Source organism: Chelmon rostratus, chromosome 21, assembly GCF_017976325.1.
Source record: "Chelmon rostratus isolate fCheRos1 chromosome 21, fCheRos1.pri, whole genome shotgun sequence".
Classification (NCBI taxonomy): domain Eukaryota; kingdom Metazoa; phylum Chordata; class Actinopteri; order Chaetodontiformes; family Chaetodontidae; genus Chelmon; species Chelmon rostratus.
Window position 1 is genome coordinate 21019138 of NC_055678.1, and position 17908 is coordinate 21037045.

The 17908-nt window shown below is 42.0% G+C and overlaps 1 protein-coding gene across 1 annotated transcript in view; it reads right to left on the minus strand.

The window, feature by feature from the left end:
• Positions 1-2622: 2622 nt before the first annotated feature.
• The window catches only part of ryr2a (ryanodine receptor 2a (cardiac)), a 112069-nt gene continuing 96783 nt past the window's right edge, over positions 2623-17908 (minus strand). Inside the window, exons 98-116 of the mRNA XM_041963415.1 lie at positions 15711-15926; positions 15309-15581; positions 14165-14371; positions 13749-14054; positions 12734-12804; positions 12397-12547; positions 11982-12068; positions 11108-11377; positions 10805-10935; positions 10553-10595; positions 9552-9685; positions 9122-9182; positions 8159-8305; positions 7933-8067; positions 5162-5318; positions 4416-4480; positions 4039-4139; positions 3338-3389; positions 2623-2718 (exon numbers count right to left, since the gene is read on the minus strand). Coding sequence (XP_041819349.1) covers positions 2623-2718; positions 3338-3389; positions 4039-4139; positions 4416-4480; positions 5162-5318; positions 7933-8067; positions 8159-8305; positions 9122-9182; positions 9552-9685; positions 10553-10595; positions 10805-10935; positions 11108-11377; positions 11982-12068; positions 12397-12547; positions 12734-12804; positions 13749-14054; positions 14165-14371; positions 15309-15581; positions 15711-15926 — 2703 coding nt within the window. The remainder of the gene's footprint in view (positions 2719-3337; positions 3390-4038; positions 4140-4415; positions 4481-5161; positions 5319-7932; positions 8068-8158; positions 8306-9121; positions 9183-9551; positions 9686-10552; positions 10596-10804; positions 10936-11107; positions 11378-11981; positions 12069-12396; positions 12548-12733; positions 12805-13748; positions 14055-14164; positions 14372-15308; positions 15582-15710; positions 15927-17908) is intronic.

Below are 17908 nucleotides of genomic sequence, written 5' to 3' on the forward strand. Positions count from 1 at the left end.
TCCTGCTGTAGGCTATTGTTAGTTTGTACTGAGAGGTGCTGCTAATATTTTGTCCACCTCATTTACATCAATGATGGTAGATTAAATATCATCAACACCTCGCTACAACAATGCAGTTCAACAGCACTTCAAATTACATCCAGAATGATCACACAGCTGAATCACTTTCACCAAAAACTGAACATTAGATCCTTCATGAAGGGAGGCTTTATTTCAGAACTGTTGTGTTAGACAGCATTAGTGTTACCCAGGTGGACCCAATGAAGGAAAAACAAAAAAGAGTGCAGTTGTGTGTATATAGAGCCAAAAGAATGGAACGCCTTGTTACAAAGAAGAAGCCACCTGCACTTGACAAGCGGCACAGCACTGTACTCTTATCTACTGTTGAACACCCTCACTCAATTTTCTGTCAAGAAGAAGTGTGACCTCATCTGCTGCTGTCATTTCAAAGTCTGACAGCCCAGAACCCAGAAGACAATAAGATCATCTGACAGTACTGTATGATCAAACAGAACTGATGAAATCATATTGAACCGTACATTTATTTTAAATTGTGACACCCCTGTTTGCACTGCATAAAACTATAAAGCAAGCTCCTTCCGTCTTCCATCTCTTTCTACTTTCGTATAGTTCCCACACCTGGCATAAACAGCGTCACCCAGCTCTAGGTGTTACCCTCGGTCTTTACACAGTATTTGTGAGGAGCTCTCTGGCTTCCCTCGCCTCCTCCAGCTTGCATAGCTCACCACTGGCTTAGTAAGGCACTGTATCCTCCCGTCTACTCTCCGTCCACCTTCGTCCATACATTGACCACGTGTCTTCAGCCTGCCCTTGCTGTGCATTCCCAGTGCAGGAAACAGGATGCAGGATGGGTTGCTCCAGTCTGTCTGATTATTTATCTTAGCTGACAAGCATGCACTAACTTTGTCTGCAGCTATAAACTTTTAACTTTTAAACAGATAAATCACTTTTTTGCTGCTTTGGTATTGCTTTTCATAAAACTACATCATTTAATTAAATACGCACTGAGCAAGCCATAATTAATTAGCATTAATTGAAAAAAGAACGTCTAAAGCCCCACTAGTGACACCTAGAGACTGTGATGCTTCTTACACACCACAATACTGTTGGACAGAACAAACATGCTGACTATTTACCTATTCTTAGAGCCTTGACAAGTAGTGGGGCTAAAAATGTAACGTTTGTCTGGACAGTAACCTCAGGTCACATGGTTAGTGAAGTTAACAAGAAGTATGAATGTGCTCAATTCCACGGAAATCTGATCAGTATTTGTCCACATACATTGATCTGGACCAGAGTGTTGGACAGACAGACAGACGTCTCTATCATAAGGCCATGCTGCTGCTGCCGGGGCACAAGATCAAATAAAAGAGAGAGAAAAAACAAAGATGCCAATGATGGATTCAACCATTTTGCAAGCATAGTTCCGGGGACATTTATTTATTTCTGTGGTTTTAAGAAAGAAAGAACAGATTTAGATAACTTGCAAGCTGACGGAGGATTATGACTTGTTGACGTCCAGACTCAGCTCCACTGGAACGAAATGGACTGTTGATCATGTTGCAAGCAATGTGAACACTTAGTTAAGGAGCCCTTCACACACAGTGTTGGCATGTACGCAGCATGGACACAGTTCTAACATCTGTAAACTTTACTTCAGTTCAATCCAGGACAGCAGCCCTCTTTAAAAATCAGGATGTTCAGATTTCATTGTCGGCGATACTGCGGTGTTGATTCAACTCTGTGGTAATTGTGGAGACTGTAGTTTGGTGGTGTGTTTGATTCGATTTTCATGTTGACGCACCTTATGTCTTCCCACTGGACACGTAGGCTTCCACTAACCAAAAAGTCTTACAGTTACCTTAGAGTTTAACCTCACCTCTTTGACAGTCTTAACAAAAGCTGACCATGTAAGCTTCTCAAAGGTCAGATTTATTGCAGAGCTGTTGAGTTGGATTACAGCAGGGTTGCAGAGGTGTTTCTTTTGTGTGTCCACCCCCTATACTGACATGCAACGTGCATTGTACACATGAAAAGTCGTAAACATCATCATACTAATGTCTGCTCCTTCTTTATCCATCATTGTCCTGAAAGTCTCTCAGGAGGAATTCTCTCTTCCTCTCTCCTCTGTCCATCTTTGGGTCCTTTCCTTTTCCCTTGCTCCATTATTCCTCTGGATTTTTTGCTTGTTACTGTGAATGTAGAATAAGATGAAGCAAAGAAGTCATCATCTGAGCCAAAAACCTTGAGGTGCCACCAGTCACATACTTTACAGCATATAATCTGATATTTCTATGTACAAAGTCTTAGAAGCATTCCAAACAAAGTGTGCTGGAAGTCGGGGCAGAGCTGGCGCGTTAACGGTGTGGATGAGGAAGAGCTGGGAGGAAGGCTTAGGGTTGGGCTTATAGAAGAGGATGGACACGTAGTTCCTCCTGGGCTGGGGAGCGGAGCTGAGCGTAGAACCCGTCCTTTGGTAGAACGGGCACTCCTTAGGGAGCAGTAAGAAAGGTTTGAGGGATAAGCAGAGGGAAGATGGCTGTAGAGGGTCTTGAACACGTTACAGTATGAAAGGGAAGAGTCTGTTGCTCCAGGAGGAGATCAGTTGAGCTGATCCTCGTACTGTTTCCGGAAACAGTCACCAGCAGGGAAGAACTCCCAGCAGCGCTCCTGGTACATCTTCCATACATAAGACTCCTGTAGGACAAACAGATGGGAGGAGGTAGGCAGGGCTTACATTCAACATGACTTATTTACAGTCTATTTGACTCATCTACATTGTGCACTACCAGGGTTAGCAAAAACAGCACAAAGCTTCAAACACTGACCCACTAAAGGCATCGGTATGCTTCAAACAAACTATGTGGTACGACCACGTCTGAGGCAGAAGTGTTGCTACTGGTTTGAAAGGCCAGGTGAACAGCCTGCTATCGTATAGAGGGATGACATGTGAGGATTCTTGCAAGTAGGGTTACTTATTAAACAGGAAAAAGTGATGAAGTCGTTGAGAGAAGAATGAAAACGGATATGTTGACAGAGAAGTTCAAACCCTGTCCACCTTCACATCTCCAGACACCGTGTGCCAAACACTGCACAGTGAGTGCTGACTGTCGGTGTGTTTGGGGTTTCAGTTGCTATTAGAAGAGCCAACAAGCACTTTGTTTGAAGCATACTGAGGCTTCAGCGATGCAGGTAGTCACCAGCAACAATGAGAATCACTGGAGGAAAGTCTGAAGCAGAGCTGCACTAACCGCATCACAACATCATGGTAATGTGTTTTTATATATTGTCTACAAAGAGAAATGAGCTGCTTTACCTGGCCTGTGTGCTCTGTTTCATCTTTGTTGATGAGATACATCACAAAGAATCTGAAACACACATACGAACACATTTCTGAAAAACACATATCCACTGACACATTATCACACATCACACACCCGCATGCAAAGACACACCAGTTGTGCCGAATGTTCAATAAAAATTTAACCCTTACTACTTCTGAGTCGTACTATCAACACAGAGCTCAAGGGTCTGAAGCTGGTGGTATCACAGGCTTTTCTCATGATTTGGGCAAAACAAGAATTACACAAAATATAGATTTATGGTGCATCATCCCCATGAAACACATCCTAACATTAAATATAATACTAAGCACAAATGGTAATTCTAAACTAAAGGAAAACTAGACCTGAAAGAATCACTGATTTCTGTGTTTTTATAATGCTGCGTTCACTGACTACAGGGGCCTCAAACAGCCACACTACTGTTGGGTCTAACCACTCAAAAAAGTCCCAGTTGTTACAACTCAGAAGCAAAGACCAATGAGAGCCCAGCGCTTGTTGAGTCTTCCATTCAGGTGTACTGCATACGACAGATATAGCATCTACACGATGATGAAAAAGCTCCCCTGTACCTGCTCATAATTTTGAAGAATCCTTTTATATCATTATATAACACAACACGATCTGGCACCATGTTAGTTACATACAAACACACACAAACACCAGATGTACTCACAGGTAGTTGGCTAAGTTGTGCTCCTGTAGCGTGTGCGTTTCAAAGCCATGTGGCACTGTGTCAAAGTAGTCGTTGCCTATTCCACAGATAAAACATTTGGTCTGGAAGAGAAACATGGAAGTGTTATCACACAAAGCATTTCCTGGACTATGAACTTTTGGCCCCTATTTGGTATTAAATGGCAGACTGCATCTGGATGTCATGTAAATCTATGAACATGTAATCGTCCACATGGTAATTTGGAGATTCGGGGTGTGCTTTTGGGCGCTGTAACAAAACTAGTGCATATTCCATAGATTTTCCAATTTGACCTGTCACTCATGTGCTGTGTAATACTGTGTTGTTTTAAGTAGCAGGGTGTGTGTCTGTCTTTTTACCTCCATGTCTTCTTTCACTTGTTCCTGCTGGTCCCTCAACTCTCCAAAAGCATCGATGATCAACCCTAGAATGTTCAGACAACAGATGGTGCAGATATTAAAGCCCTGGCCCACAGTGTCAGTGTTCAAGTCAGGATAAGTAACTGGACCGCAACCACCTGAAGACCGCAAGTCTTTTGTTTTATGTAATGGACCTTTTATAGGTCTATATGAGCCTGTTTTGCCATTCAAGAGGGTGTCTTTCACTTGGGTATCTCTATATGCAGACGACCTGCTACTTTATGTTACAAACCCAGTAGTTACGACAGTAGTTTGAATTTTAGATGAATTTTCTGATTATGAGCTGAATCTTCAGGAAATTTAATGTTTTACCATTAATATGATTGCTTCACAGCTCCAGCAGTCAAACTTGACTTTCCACATAAGCCAATCAGTGTTCAAATATCTTGGTGTTAATGTTACTCGCTCTCAGGCAGCTCATTTTTGCAAACTTCACACCCTAATTTTCTCAAACAAAAATTAATATCACACTTCCAACAAACTAAAAAGGATTCTGATTGAACAGCCATAACTAACAGTCCCCAGACTGGCTTACTGCACATCTTTCAACATCTCTTATCTAAAAAAAAGGACCATCTTCCTGGCAGGACCTTCCTGATGTAAGAACATCCTATACACAAAAGCCTGTGTGTGTGTCTGTGTGTGTGTGTGTGTGTGTGTGTGTGTGTGTGTGTGTGATTTCTCACCCTGGATGATGGCCAGGAGGATTACAATGACAAAGAAGAAGAAGGTGATGTCAAAGATGATGCGATAGATCTCATACTCATCACCCGCTGGGTCCTCAATCTGGTCACCAATCCCTCCACCTGCTCTCACACCCACATACATGTGGAACATGTAGCACTGGGAGACAGGAAGAGAGACACAGAGGAGGAGGGAGGGAGAAGAGAAAAACAGAAGAAATTTAATGTGTTGGATATGAAATGGGGACAAGTTTTGAATATTGCAACTCAGACTGACTGAATTTACAGCAGCTTCACTGAAATATTGCAATAAAATGTGCAGATGTTTGTACACTAACAATTAAGATGCAGGTCAGGGTGACAAAAAATTAGCTTTAGTAAAAAAAATAAAATAAATAAATAAATAAAGCAATAGCAAAATAAGATTTCTAATAGATTTGTCTTTTAACAAGCATTAATTTGAAGAAACTTGTGATGTTAAAAGGTCAAAAATGAATCACTTGAATATACAACCCTGATTCCAAAACAGTTGGGACGCCGTGTAACACATAAATAAAACAGTATGTGATAATGGACTGATAGAGAGCTTCATCACATGGAGCAACAACAATCACCTGAAGCTCAGTATCAGCAGAACCAATGAGCTTGTGGTGACTACAATGCTTCAGATATGAATAAATAAATTGAATGAATGAATGTTGATGCACAGAAGCTACAGACTGTAAAACATGGATGCTTCACATCTTGACCTGGCAGCACAGAAGATCTATACAGTCACCACAGTTTCAAGGTGGAAACCAAAGATTAGTGTCACCAATTCAGCATCTGACCAAATGTGAAATATGGTCACAAAACAAAATACTGGGAAAGTTATGGACTGCTTCAAAAACATCTGTTTGGATCATTCCACAGGTAAACAGGTTGATTGATATCACAAGCAGGGATGGGGTGAGGTTCACCACTTTGTCAACACAAGACATGATTGTATATGATCGTATTTGCAGTATGACTCTCACATATCAAAGCACAGAAAAGATAACCACCTTAAATCCAGTTCAAAGAGAGAAAATGAGTCAGTGTGCTGTGAGTGGAGGGTGGTGTTTGTCTTGAACAGACATGTCATGTATGAAGAGGGAACATCACGCAGAGTGCTGAGCAAAAGGAGGGAGAGGGAAGAAAACGGGGCTAAGTGAGGAACAAGTGAACAGAAAAGGAGAGATCAGTTCAGATCCTCTCCTCCTTCTGTCTGTGTTATTGTAAGGGATTTATTCACATAAAGGGAGGAGAGGAAAGAGGAAAAACCTCCCTGGGGCAGTGACCCTTCATCAGTCCATCCCTCCATCCCACTAAGCCTCTGTCACCTTTCTGTATACCAGGCAGAGCTGCCACCCAGCCCCTTAATAGGAAACAGAAGAGCTCTATGGAATGCTATGGGTGGTTGACTATAGGGGATTAAAGTGTGTGTGTCCTGAAATTTCCGGGTGACAGAAGGCCCTCTCCCACCCCCAGAAAACACACACCATAGAGCCCTTATATAGTATTTCTTTCAGATGGCTTGGCAGCAGTGAACAGCCTCATCACAGCTGTAATTCATTCTGTCTTTACCTGTTTCCCCCCTCCATCACTGAAAAGACATTCACATATATTTGACTTGCATGACACATGGCTGCACTTCCTACCTGATTATACCTGTTATGCTAACCTGCATTACAACTTTGTGTGAATGTAAATGCCACAATACATCTACTATCACTGTACCATGAAGTGAGATTAGCGGGATAACAGCTAGGCTAACGCTAAACTGCAGTATCACATTCCTGTATCACAAAGCAGGTTCACCCTTAAGCAGGATAAATCATAAGGGAAGCTTATGCTGCACACTGTATAACCCACTCTGGCATAATGAAAGTAGTTTCCAGATCCCATTAACCTGGATCAGGCTTCATGAAGTCAGATACAGCTCCCAAAGAGAGCCTGAAGTTGAACTTGCATCATGATAAACACCCCAGGTCGTAGATAAAATTAATCTTCCTTATTGTCACGCAAACTGTTGCTATTCCTAAAAAGCCAACAGATGCCGAGAAGAGAAACTAACAAGAAAAGTCTGGGTAATCTTTGAGCAGCTCAGCTGGACCTCAGAAAGAGCCTGAGGGTGAACACTGTCAGACTAAAAGCTCTGACCCATGACTCTCTGTCCATACATGGTGCTGTTTCCTCTTTACTGACGGGCTCCACAGGGTACTTCCTCCTTTCAATGAGACAGGCTTTGCTGACATTATCAGCCAGAACAACAGTGAGCCACTGCCCAAATACTCAGCAGCAGCTACTCAGCAGCAGCTTGAATCATGGTCTTAATATTAAACAACACTCAAACATGCAGATGACCAAAAGAAAAAATATCTATTTTAACAAGAGCAATGTGTCGAGTTTAGCTTCAGATTATTTCCTCACTAAAAACGTCAGTCTCAGCTGGCTGTCTTGCGTTTGGTCCACATCGCAGTGCTTTACCATTAACACTACTGGCTGTCACTAGTGCAGCCCCCACATCCCTTCATACAACAGAGGTGTTGCCCAGGTCCATACATCTAACTGCTATTTACTATTCGAAACAGCATCTATGTTGCCATTATACTCACAGTTAACACTGGCCGAGAAAGTCGTGCCACAACGCTAAGATGCTGCTTTGAGCCGTTATACCCAAGTCAACTGTATTTGCCAATCCAGTAAGGCACAATATGGCCGACTGCACTATATCACCTCAAAGCAATACTCACCGTCAACATGTCGTCGCACTTCATGTCTGGCAGTTCTCCATCTTCACCCTTGTTGTAGAACTTCCTGAAGAAGTTGAAGGCCACTACTGTGTAGAGGTACACCACCACTGCTAACAGGCCGACGGTTAACACCAGCTGGAAGGCAGGAGAAAAGACAAGGTAGGTGTTTGAGGTCAGGCAGCTGTTCTATGTTGAATATGCTGTAGCTGAGTACGGAGCTGCTTACCTGTTTGCCATTGTGTGTGACTGAGGACAAAATGGTTCGCAGTGTCTTGAAGCCCATGGCGATGTCGAGCAGATGTGCAGCAAAGAAGAAGTTGTTATAGTGACCCAGGATGGACATGGTCATGTACCAGGCCAGATACAGGAAGGACTGCAGGGAGGGACAGAGAGACAGAGAGGCTGATCATTGAAGTGACTATTAGATATATAGTATATGATACTAATGCCCAGTTTGTGGCTACATTTACATGGGTTTTCAACACTGGTGCAGGTTAGTCTATCAGCTCATAAAAACTGGAAATGATCTCAGAATTAGACGTCAGCTGGACCAAAACGTCTCATAAATCACAAACAATGAGGCCAAAACAGCAGGAAGTCGTTCATTGCTAAGATATTTATTTCATTTCTGTACACTTGGTTGACTTCATGTTTCTTCAAATATTTTTTCTTAAAATAAGATTTTCCAGGATGTTCTTTGTGCAAAATGATTACATGATGATAATAAATACATCATTTTCAAAATATGCTCACATACCCATATCTGCTAAAAACGACATCAGTAACAGCTGAAATCTTATTCAGTAAGTGAGTGTGAGGGAACTGCAGTGACATCTGAAGAACATTGTGTAATCCTGATAGTGTGGTCAACTTGAATGAGACATCAGAAAAATGTCTGCATGGATCGCAAATTAAGCCACAGTTTAATATTGCATAATTATCCACAAACAGCGTCCTCACGGGATCATTTGAACTATGAGGGAGGAGACCAAAGCCCACATACACTAATGTATTAGTAGTCATACCTTTATTTTAAAACTTAATAACTTCATTTTTATTAATGAAAACCTCTGAAATGACATTATGGTAATATTTAAATTCTTAAATAAAAACTGTCATTTGTGAAGTGGACATTGTGGAGTGACTCCACAGGATGGAGCCAGACATGACTGTGCTTGCACATACTTACATTGTCAGTGAATACAACCCCCAGCTTCCAGATCTGGTACTTGACATCAATGGAGTTCAGCCTGGTAACAGAGGGAGAGAAGGGTCAGAGAGGAAGATCATGTGTGTACAGATCAGCCAGTAGGGAATTATTCATAAGAGTCAAATGAAAAAGGTTCTGTTGTCAGGTTACAGCTGGTATTCTGCCTGTTCATATTGTGGCAGGTGGGTACACTGATTTGGAAGAAGAAATTCAAATATGGCCGGTGTGTGAGCCGGGAGAAATTTGTTGTTTTTCCTGCCTTTTCTAAACTTTTGTTTAATGACGTCAGTGATTCAAGAAGCTGGATATATTAATGCCACACCCAAACACGGTAAATCCAATAAATCCAGCTTAATGTGTTCAGAAAATAATCAAATGACTGAGGGAAGAAAAGAGGGGGGAGACTCACACAGCAGCCAGCGAGCTGTCTCTCCTGGGCTTTCTCTTTTTGTGAGCATCACTGAAGTCCAGAGCAGCCTTGTCCATTCCCAGCAGCTCACTGATGCGGTCATGGCCGTAGAACTCTCCATATTTATCCATCACCTGAGGAACAGCAGGATTCCATGAAGGAATCATTTCCAGTGGAACAACATCTCCAATGACTTACAAAAAAATGCATTTTTTAAATTAAACTTGAGCGACGCCTGGACAGGTGCAGCCAGAAGTTACAGCTCCCAGTACATTCACTGTGTTTTACTATAGCCACCGACAGGCTCAGTTACCAGGAGGGTAAACCTGATTTATCTTTCATTTAATTGTCTAACATTTGAGTTTGTCTGTCAAAACTGGTCTGAATCCTCTAACTCCTGTAGTCTAAAACCAACCTAAATATAATCATTTATTAGAATATAAAAAACGTCTCCTAAAATCTGAATTCATAGCAGCTAAGCCATGTTGACCTAAAGAGAGACTGAATGAATCAAACCATGATAAATAAAACTGTTCTTTCTTTCAGGATTCACACAGACTTAAAATGTGACTGACTATGATTGATATGACTGCTGAGTGTTTGTGGGACATTATCTGGGGCTGCATTCACAGAACATCCTGAGGCTCAACCTTGCTTTGAACTGGCTGACTTTGGAATATCTCCTAAAAATAAGGCCATGCCAGTCTTTACTTTAGCACTAAGGTCTAAGCGTAGTTCACTAAACGTACTGTATGCTGATCATTTTAACACTAAAAGTACCTCAGAAGTCTGAAAGAGGTTCCATCAAAGCATTGAGGGTGAACCCAGCCCCTTCTCTTAGCTTAGGAGTTGTACTTTTTTATGAATAAAAGTTGTGAATAGCTCCTAAGAGGAAATTGTTTAGTTGTCAGGAACCTTTGGTGCCACTTGGGAAGACTTGTGGTTGTAAGATAAGATCCTTTGTGAATAAAGCCCCAGACCCCCCCAGCAGTGACACCTACCTTCCTCTTCACAAACTTATCCCAGTAGTTGTTGGGGAAGGATCTGAAAATCAGAGGACAAAAAGGCTCATGAATCACATCACCTACAAAAGTGCATTATTATAAAAAAGTAGGTCTTCCCAAACTACAGTCTCATGTTCTTCCTCTGGTTTTTCAAGAGTATTCGTCTATTCAAAAGATGCTGCAGCGTATATAACACAAACCACAAGCATCCAGTATATACACACTCTTCCACACACAGGCTCTACTCACTGTGTATTGATCACCAGTCTGTCCCACTGCCCTTTGATGTCATCTTCAGATGGTTGTTCTGTGATGTAAAGGCCATCAAATTCCAGCTTCCTGGCCACCTCCTTCTCACGCTTAAAGATCACCAGTGGCACCTACATCACACACACACACACACACACACACACACACACACACAAACAAGATGGAGCGAAATTTTTTTAAAAAAAAACTCAAATCGTTGAATTGATTGACAGACTGTATTAGCAAATAATTTGTTGCTGTTTGACTGTTATAGATGTTATAGATCAATAATAAGTGTCCCGCCTTGAGACAGTAGTATCCGATGATGCAGAAGAAGGAGATGACAGTGTGCAGGATGGCCAGGATCCGTAACATGGGCTCCATGTATCCGCTGCTCTCCTCCAGAACAAAACGGACTGTGACGGGCTTCGGGGGCTCCCCAGCCTCATCCATCACCTCCTCCTTCGTCTCCATTGCTTCACCCGCCAGTGGATCCCACTGAATGCTGCTGTCTGGTTGGCTGCTGGTGTACGCCACTTCCCTTTCCTCGACCACAGATGACGATGTAGAAACCTGGTAGGGACAATTTATCAGTTGTCGAATACAGTTTAACACAGTTCGAGCTTGAGTTCATTGCAATACATATTTTTGGCCACTTGGAGGCAGCAGGGCAAGCTGTACCTACAACATTTGCATATTATCTTAAGACATAGAGAGCAACATTAGCATTCACATGGAGTCATGTTTCTGTTCACACAAACAATCCAATATTCACTCTTGTTTAGCTCTGGTTTGGTCTCCACCAGATCCTGAGGGAAATATCTGGATTTTCAGCTGCTAAAAGCTCCACCATGCTCACCAGCAAGGCCCTAATAGTATCTGTGTACTGTTTGGTGCCACACAGGTAGTGTATTTTCACTGTTTACCTTGTAAATACTGACACAAAGGAGAAAAACGAGGGTTTGAGTGTTGTATATTCACACATTAAAGGAGATTAAACCAGCGTTATATTTCATTTTCTACCTTTATCCTGTAGCAGCACACTGACGTCTTACTGCAGTGCTTGTTGGTCTGAATATGCTATTACTGGCCTCTCACGTGGTGCAAGAAAGGAAGGTCTGTGATAAACTAACGTTTCCATTTCTTACCAAAAGTACTAATGCATGATAATATTTACCTTATAGAATAGGAGGATGAAGTTGATTGCAAAGGCGACAAACAGCGCCAGCATCCTCATGTTGTAGAAGTTCCTGGCAAAGTAGTTCTGCAGGGGAGACAGAAAGAAAAGCCACTGGTGTTTTTCTGGATGCTACAGGCAGAGCAGCTCTTCAGTAAATCAGCTATTTCAATATGTGCTGTCCACATCATCACTCGTGTCATCACATGAAAACATCAACCTAATCTTCAGTGATGGTTGCCCCCTTTCCTTTGGATAACTGCATTATATCACACTTTCATTGTCCAGATTGCCTGTACCCAGCATTTGTTGAAACTGTGTGAAAATGTTCACAGTAGGACCAGAAAATGCTGAGAGTTGACACGGAGAGTTGACCAGCACCGCTGAAACAAAAGGACAGAAAAGTTTCCTGTACCAGCAGTTTCCTCTGGTAAGCTATGATTTTCTTCAAGAAGGCAGACTCCTGCAGATCAGGTTCATCAGACTTGGAGGTGTGATGCCTTCTCACTTTTGGCTTCATCTTCTCATTCTTCTGTTGTTTCTCCTGTTTCTCAACATGTCCACCCCTGAAATCACAAAACAGCTCACACTCTCACACAGCTAACACTACAATACTGCTTCAGTCATTTCACTGTATTTTTAGATGTTGGTGGGCGACCTGAATGGTCTGGCAGCTGTTACACACTCTGATGCTATAACATCAAGCTGCCAGTCAAAGGAATTGCATTATATAGCAAATAATGTGCACATACTCTGATGTTTTCTCAGGTTCATATTCTGTCTCGGCTGTTGCTTCCTTCTCGTCTGAAGAAGACGACTTCGACTGAAACAGAAAGCACTTTCAGACTAACAAGCCAATGTGAAGGCAAGTGTTATATTACAATGTTACAAGTATATACAGTTTTCTGCTGAAGTTAGAATCATTTCTGTATCTCTTTTATATCTGTGTATTCTCACTTGTTTTAACTGGACTTAAAAGTTCAAAAAACGAGATGTCACATACCCACGGACGAATCAGGATTTAGCAACGTTTGATTGACTTGTTTAATGACAAATCAGATTAAACCACACACAGTCCTAAAGAAGCAGATGTATTTGTGACCAACTCTTAGTAAATAATTACTTATGGTGTTTTTTTTCTCCAAATTTTAAATTTGATTGTTCCTTTATTTAGCATAGCAATGACTGTTAGTAAATGTCAGTCTGTTGGTCAGTCCATCACTTTGGTCCAGACTGAACTACTGGATGGATTGCTGTGCAAGTTGGTTTTGACATTCCTGCGTCCCTCAGGATCAACTGCATCTCATTCATGATTCCCTGACTTTTATTCTAGTGCCATCATTAGCTGTACTTCGTGTTTGGAGCCAGTTAGCAAATATTAGCATGCTAACACACTAAAATGAGATGGTGAACATGGTAAACATTACACGTTATACCAACATCAGCCTGTTAGCATGCTCACATTAGCATTTGCCAAAGCACCACGTTGCCCAGGTACAGCCTCACAGAGCTGCTAGAATACCTGTAGACTTACGTCTTGTTTGCCTTCTAAGATAGAGATTTACTTTGTACAGTTGAGCACATAAGTGATGGACTTTGATGGTTTCTAGAGACCAGACCTAAACGATTGATCCTTGATTTAACAATTATTCAAAGACGGACTAAATTTAAAAAGATTGGACAGAAAGAAAGTAATAAGGAAAAAAAAAGACACTATTAAGCCACCCCCCCCCCCCAAAAAAAAAAAAAAAAAACCCATAAACTCACCTGATGCCTCTGTCTGAGCTCAGGTGGGGGAGCAGTGGGTGGGGTTGGGGAAGGTACCGGGGAGTTCAGCAGTTCAGTCAGGCTGGCGTTGGGGTTATGTGGGGTGATCTTATACTGGCCCCCCTCTCTTCTTAAGTCTAGGCCAAAGATGTCTGACAGCAGCTCAGTCTCACTGGTGTTGACCGCGAGGTCAGCCAGGTCTTCCTTTGGGGAGCTGCGGTCAGAGGGTCTCTTCTCTCTGTCCTCCCCTTCACCCCTCACTTCGTCCTGGGTGGGATCAGGCATGTTGGCCAGCAGCTCTGACACCTGGGGATGGAGGCAGTTTATGGATTTAGGAACAACTCTGAATGTATTTAGTTCCTCTGAATGATCCATATTTACACTGCTCTATTCTTTTCAAATAAGGCAAAATTAACCTTTATGGTCTTGGCCCCCTCCACCAGATTGCCTCCCATGAAGGTGTTGTAGAAGATTCGGCAAAATCCTCGGGCCACACTGAACGCCACATGGAGGAGGCCGAGCAACACTGACCAGTAAAAGGACAACAGGGTGGTCACCATGTCCTTCACTGTCATGTTCTTTATCCTCTTCATCTGCTTCTTCAAACTCTTCATGGACAGCACCTGAAGACAGTAATAACAAGGACTGTTCAATGGCCAACATCTACACATGGTCACGCAACCAATCAAACAGCATCAGCAGTCACATTACACAAACAACCTACACCTCAGCTGACTGATTAATGCTCAAAGTTTGGAAAAATGCTGCAAATATAGAGTATATAACTTCTCCTTGAAGTTACTGTGCTGTAATATAATGCAAATGTACTGTAATTATTGTAGCCATCACTAAAGTGCCTGCATAAAAGCTAGCTTCTGCAGAGTAGTGCTTTACATGAACGTTGTTGCTTTGTCTGTTAGCTGCACTGCAAATCAGGATGTTACATTTAATGAATAAACTACAATAATAAAAGTCAAGGCCCCATGTTACTGGTCTTACAACAGCATATAGGTAGTATAATTATACCATTCTATCAGTCAGAAGTCTGTCTATACTGTATTCCTGAAAAAATAATATATCCTCTTGCATTTAAATTTACTAGAAGTTAGGATTCAGAATATTATTAAGAAATAACCAAGTTGATAACCAAGTTTTGGAGTATGTGCTTATTAGCTTTTTTTTAAAGAGGGAGGTAAGTAGACGAGCATCAGTCTCATGTGTGTTTAGTCCAGAGCTGGAGTCAGGAAACAGTTAGCATAGCTTAGCATAAAGACTGGAAGCAGGTAGACACAAAGAAACAAACATCAAAGAACCCAACAACACCTCTAAAGCTCACTAATGATCATACATATTTCTTGATGAATGACAGTTTATTCATATACCCAGCACTTTTGTGCAGCATTTCTGACCAGATCCTGAACACACAGAGACACGAGAGTATAATTATCTTATATTCTCGGCACATAAGCGTATTTTTTTTCTAAAATGTTCCTTTAAAGTGCTCCACCCACACACTTCTTCTTGACTGTGAGCTGTGTTCGATGCTATGTGTGCTCTCACCTTGATGAGCAGCATGACGTTGTATCGCAGAGCTAACAATGCCATGCGGACAGTGGTAACAGAGAAGAAGCCCATCTCAGGGTTCTCCTCGTCTGGCTTCTCCCGCTCACTCTCCTCTTTGACTGCCGATCGCTCACCGGCATCAGACATCTGAGCCGCCAGCTGCATTTCAAAGATGGTGTCCTCGCAGAAATTCACAAACAGCTCCATCTTCTCCTTCTCCCCTCCTTCATTCACCACATCAAAGATGAACTGACGCTTGGATTCTTTGACCTGGGCAGAAGGTAAATAACTGAAAACAGGTACGAGGAGGAAATTGGGAATCTGTACTGAACAGTGTAATCAAATCAAGTGGGGCGTCTTTGAAGTAACATATTTTATGTTAATTAACTCATAATGTACCTGAGGTTTCTCCCACTGTGTTCGACTGGACTCGCTTATCTCAAAGTAGACCCTCTCGATGCGCTTGGCGCTGCCCATGATCTCGATCCGGCCCAGGTAGGGTTGGAAGTAGTTGAGGACGCTCTCCGCCAGCTCCAGGAAGGTCTGCAGCCGGGTGTCATGGGGCATGTGCTCCGACAGGTTGGTCAGCAAAACCGCCACATTGAAGCCAATGTCCTTTAGAAACACAGTTCAGTTTGAAGTGTTTTCTTTTTTGGCATGTCCCCCAGGTGACTTTAATGTTTATGTGGATGTTGATAATGAGCTATGTGCTGCGTTTATCCCATTGTTAGACTCAGTTGGCTTCCATCAGAGTGTTCACGGACCTACGCACTGTTTTAACCACACTCTCGACCTTGTTCTGACATATGACATTGAAACTGAACACTTAATAGTCTCTTCACAGAATCCTCTTTTAATGGGCCATCATTTATATAATTTTTAATTCCTATACCAGATGCCTGATAGTGCTATAGCTAAATTTAAGGGTGTGATCTCATCAGCTTTTAATCAGTGCCATGTCTCACTACAACAGTGGACTGCTGCGATTAGATTAGACCTTCTCAAAATGATCATCTGGTTGATAGTGCTTCAGGTTCATTGCATATGACCCTTGCTCTATTCCCCCCTAAAGAAGAAGACAACCCAACAGAAGAGGTTAGCTCCTTGGTATCCCCCGAAAGCCACAAATTAAAGCAAACTTTGCGAAAACTTGAAAGGAAATGGTGTTTCACCTATTTGGAATTACTCTTCACTAATAGAGGAAAATAAGAACAATCCCAGGTTTCTCTTCAGCACTGTAGCCAGGCTGACAGACAGTCATAATTCCAGTTCATAATGTACTGAACCATGTATTTCCTTAACCCTCAGTAGTAACGACTTCATGAGTTTCCTAAATGATAAAATTCTTACTATTACTGCTATTACTAATACTATTACTACTACTATTACTAATACTAGAGACAGAATTCATCACCTACTGCCCTCAGTGGGTACTGATTTATTTTCAAATACAGGAACCACATAAATAGATATTAAACCTGTTGTATTTTTAGACAGATTTTCTCCTGTCTACCTTCACCAACTAATTTAAATAATCTTCATCAAAATCCTCAACCTGTATTTTAGACCCCATCCAAGCTCCAAGCATGTCTCAAGAACATAAAGACCTGGATGGATGATGCAACTTTTTGTTACTAAATTCAGACAAAACTGAAGTTGTAGTATTTGGGCCTAAACACCTTAGAAACTCACTATCTGATGAAATAGCAACTATGGATGGCATTGCGCTGGCCCCCAGCACCACTGTAAGGAATTTGGGAGTTTGATCATGATATGTCCTTTAACTCCCAGGTGAAACAGATTTAAAGGACTTCTTCCACCTAACAATGTAAATTTCAGGCACTTCCTGTCTCAAAACGATGCAGAAAAACTAGTCCATGCATTTGTTACATCCAGGCTGGATTATCGCAATTCCTTACTATCAGGCTGTCCCAATTCGTTGCTAAATGCTCTCCAGCTGATCCAGAATGCTGCGACATGTGTTCTGACAAAAACCAGGAAATGAGACCATATTTCTCTGATATAAGCCGCTCTGCACTGGCTCCCTGTAAAATCCAGAATAGAATTTAAAATCCTCTTATTGAGTTTAAAAACCCATCTTATCTTAAAGAGCTCATAGTACCCTATTACCCCAGTAGAACACTGCTTCCCAGAGTGCAGGCTTACTGGTGGTTCCTTAAGTCTCTAGAACTAGAATGAGAGCCAGAGCCTTTAGCCTTTCCTGTGGGACCATCTTCCAGTCGTTGTCCGGGGGCAGACACCCTCTCTACATTAAAGAGCAGGCTTAAAACTTTCCTTTTTGATAAAGCTTACAGTTTGTTGGTTTTATTGGAGACAGCATCCTGCTGCCCTGCATCTACAACAAGGACGAATCTCTGCAAAAAGAATGTCTCCGTCTACTGGAGGGACAAAGAAGACAACATCGCACTGGACATCAGCAAAAATGGACCGGACCTGGACCGGGGTCATGAGTTTCCATCTGTACATGGGGAACTTCCCCATCCTGATGAAGAACATCCAGCAGTCCGACTGATTGTCACATCCTGTCAGAGGACTTCCAGCAGGGACTCGTTCTCACTGTTTCAGGTAAACGTGTT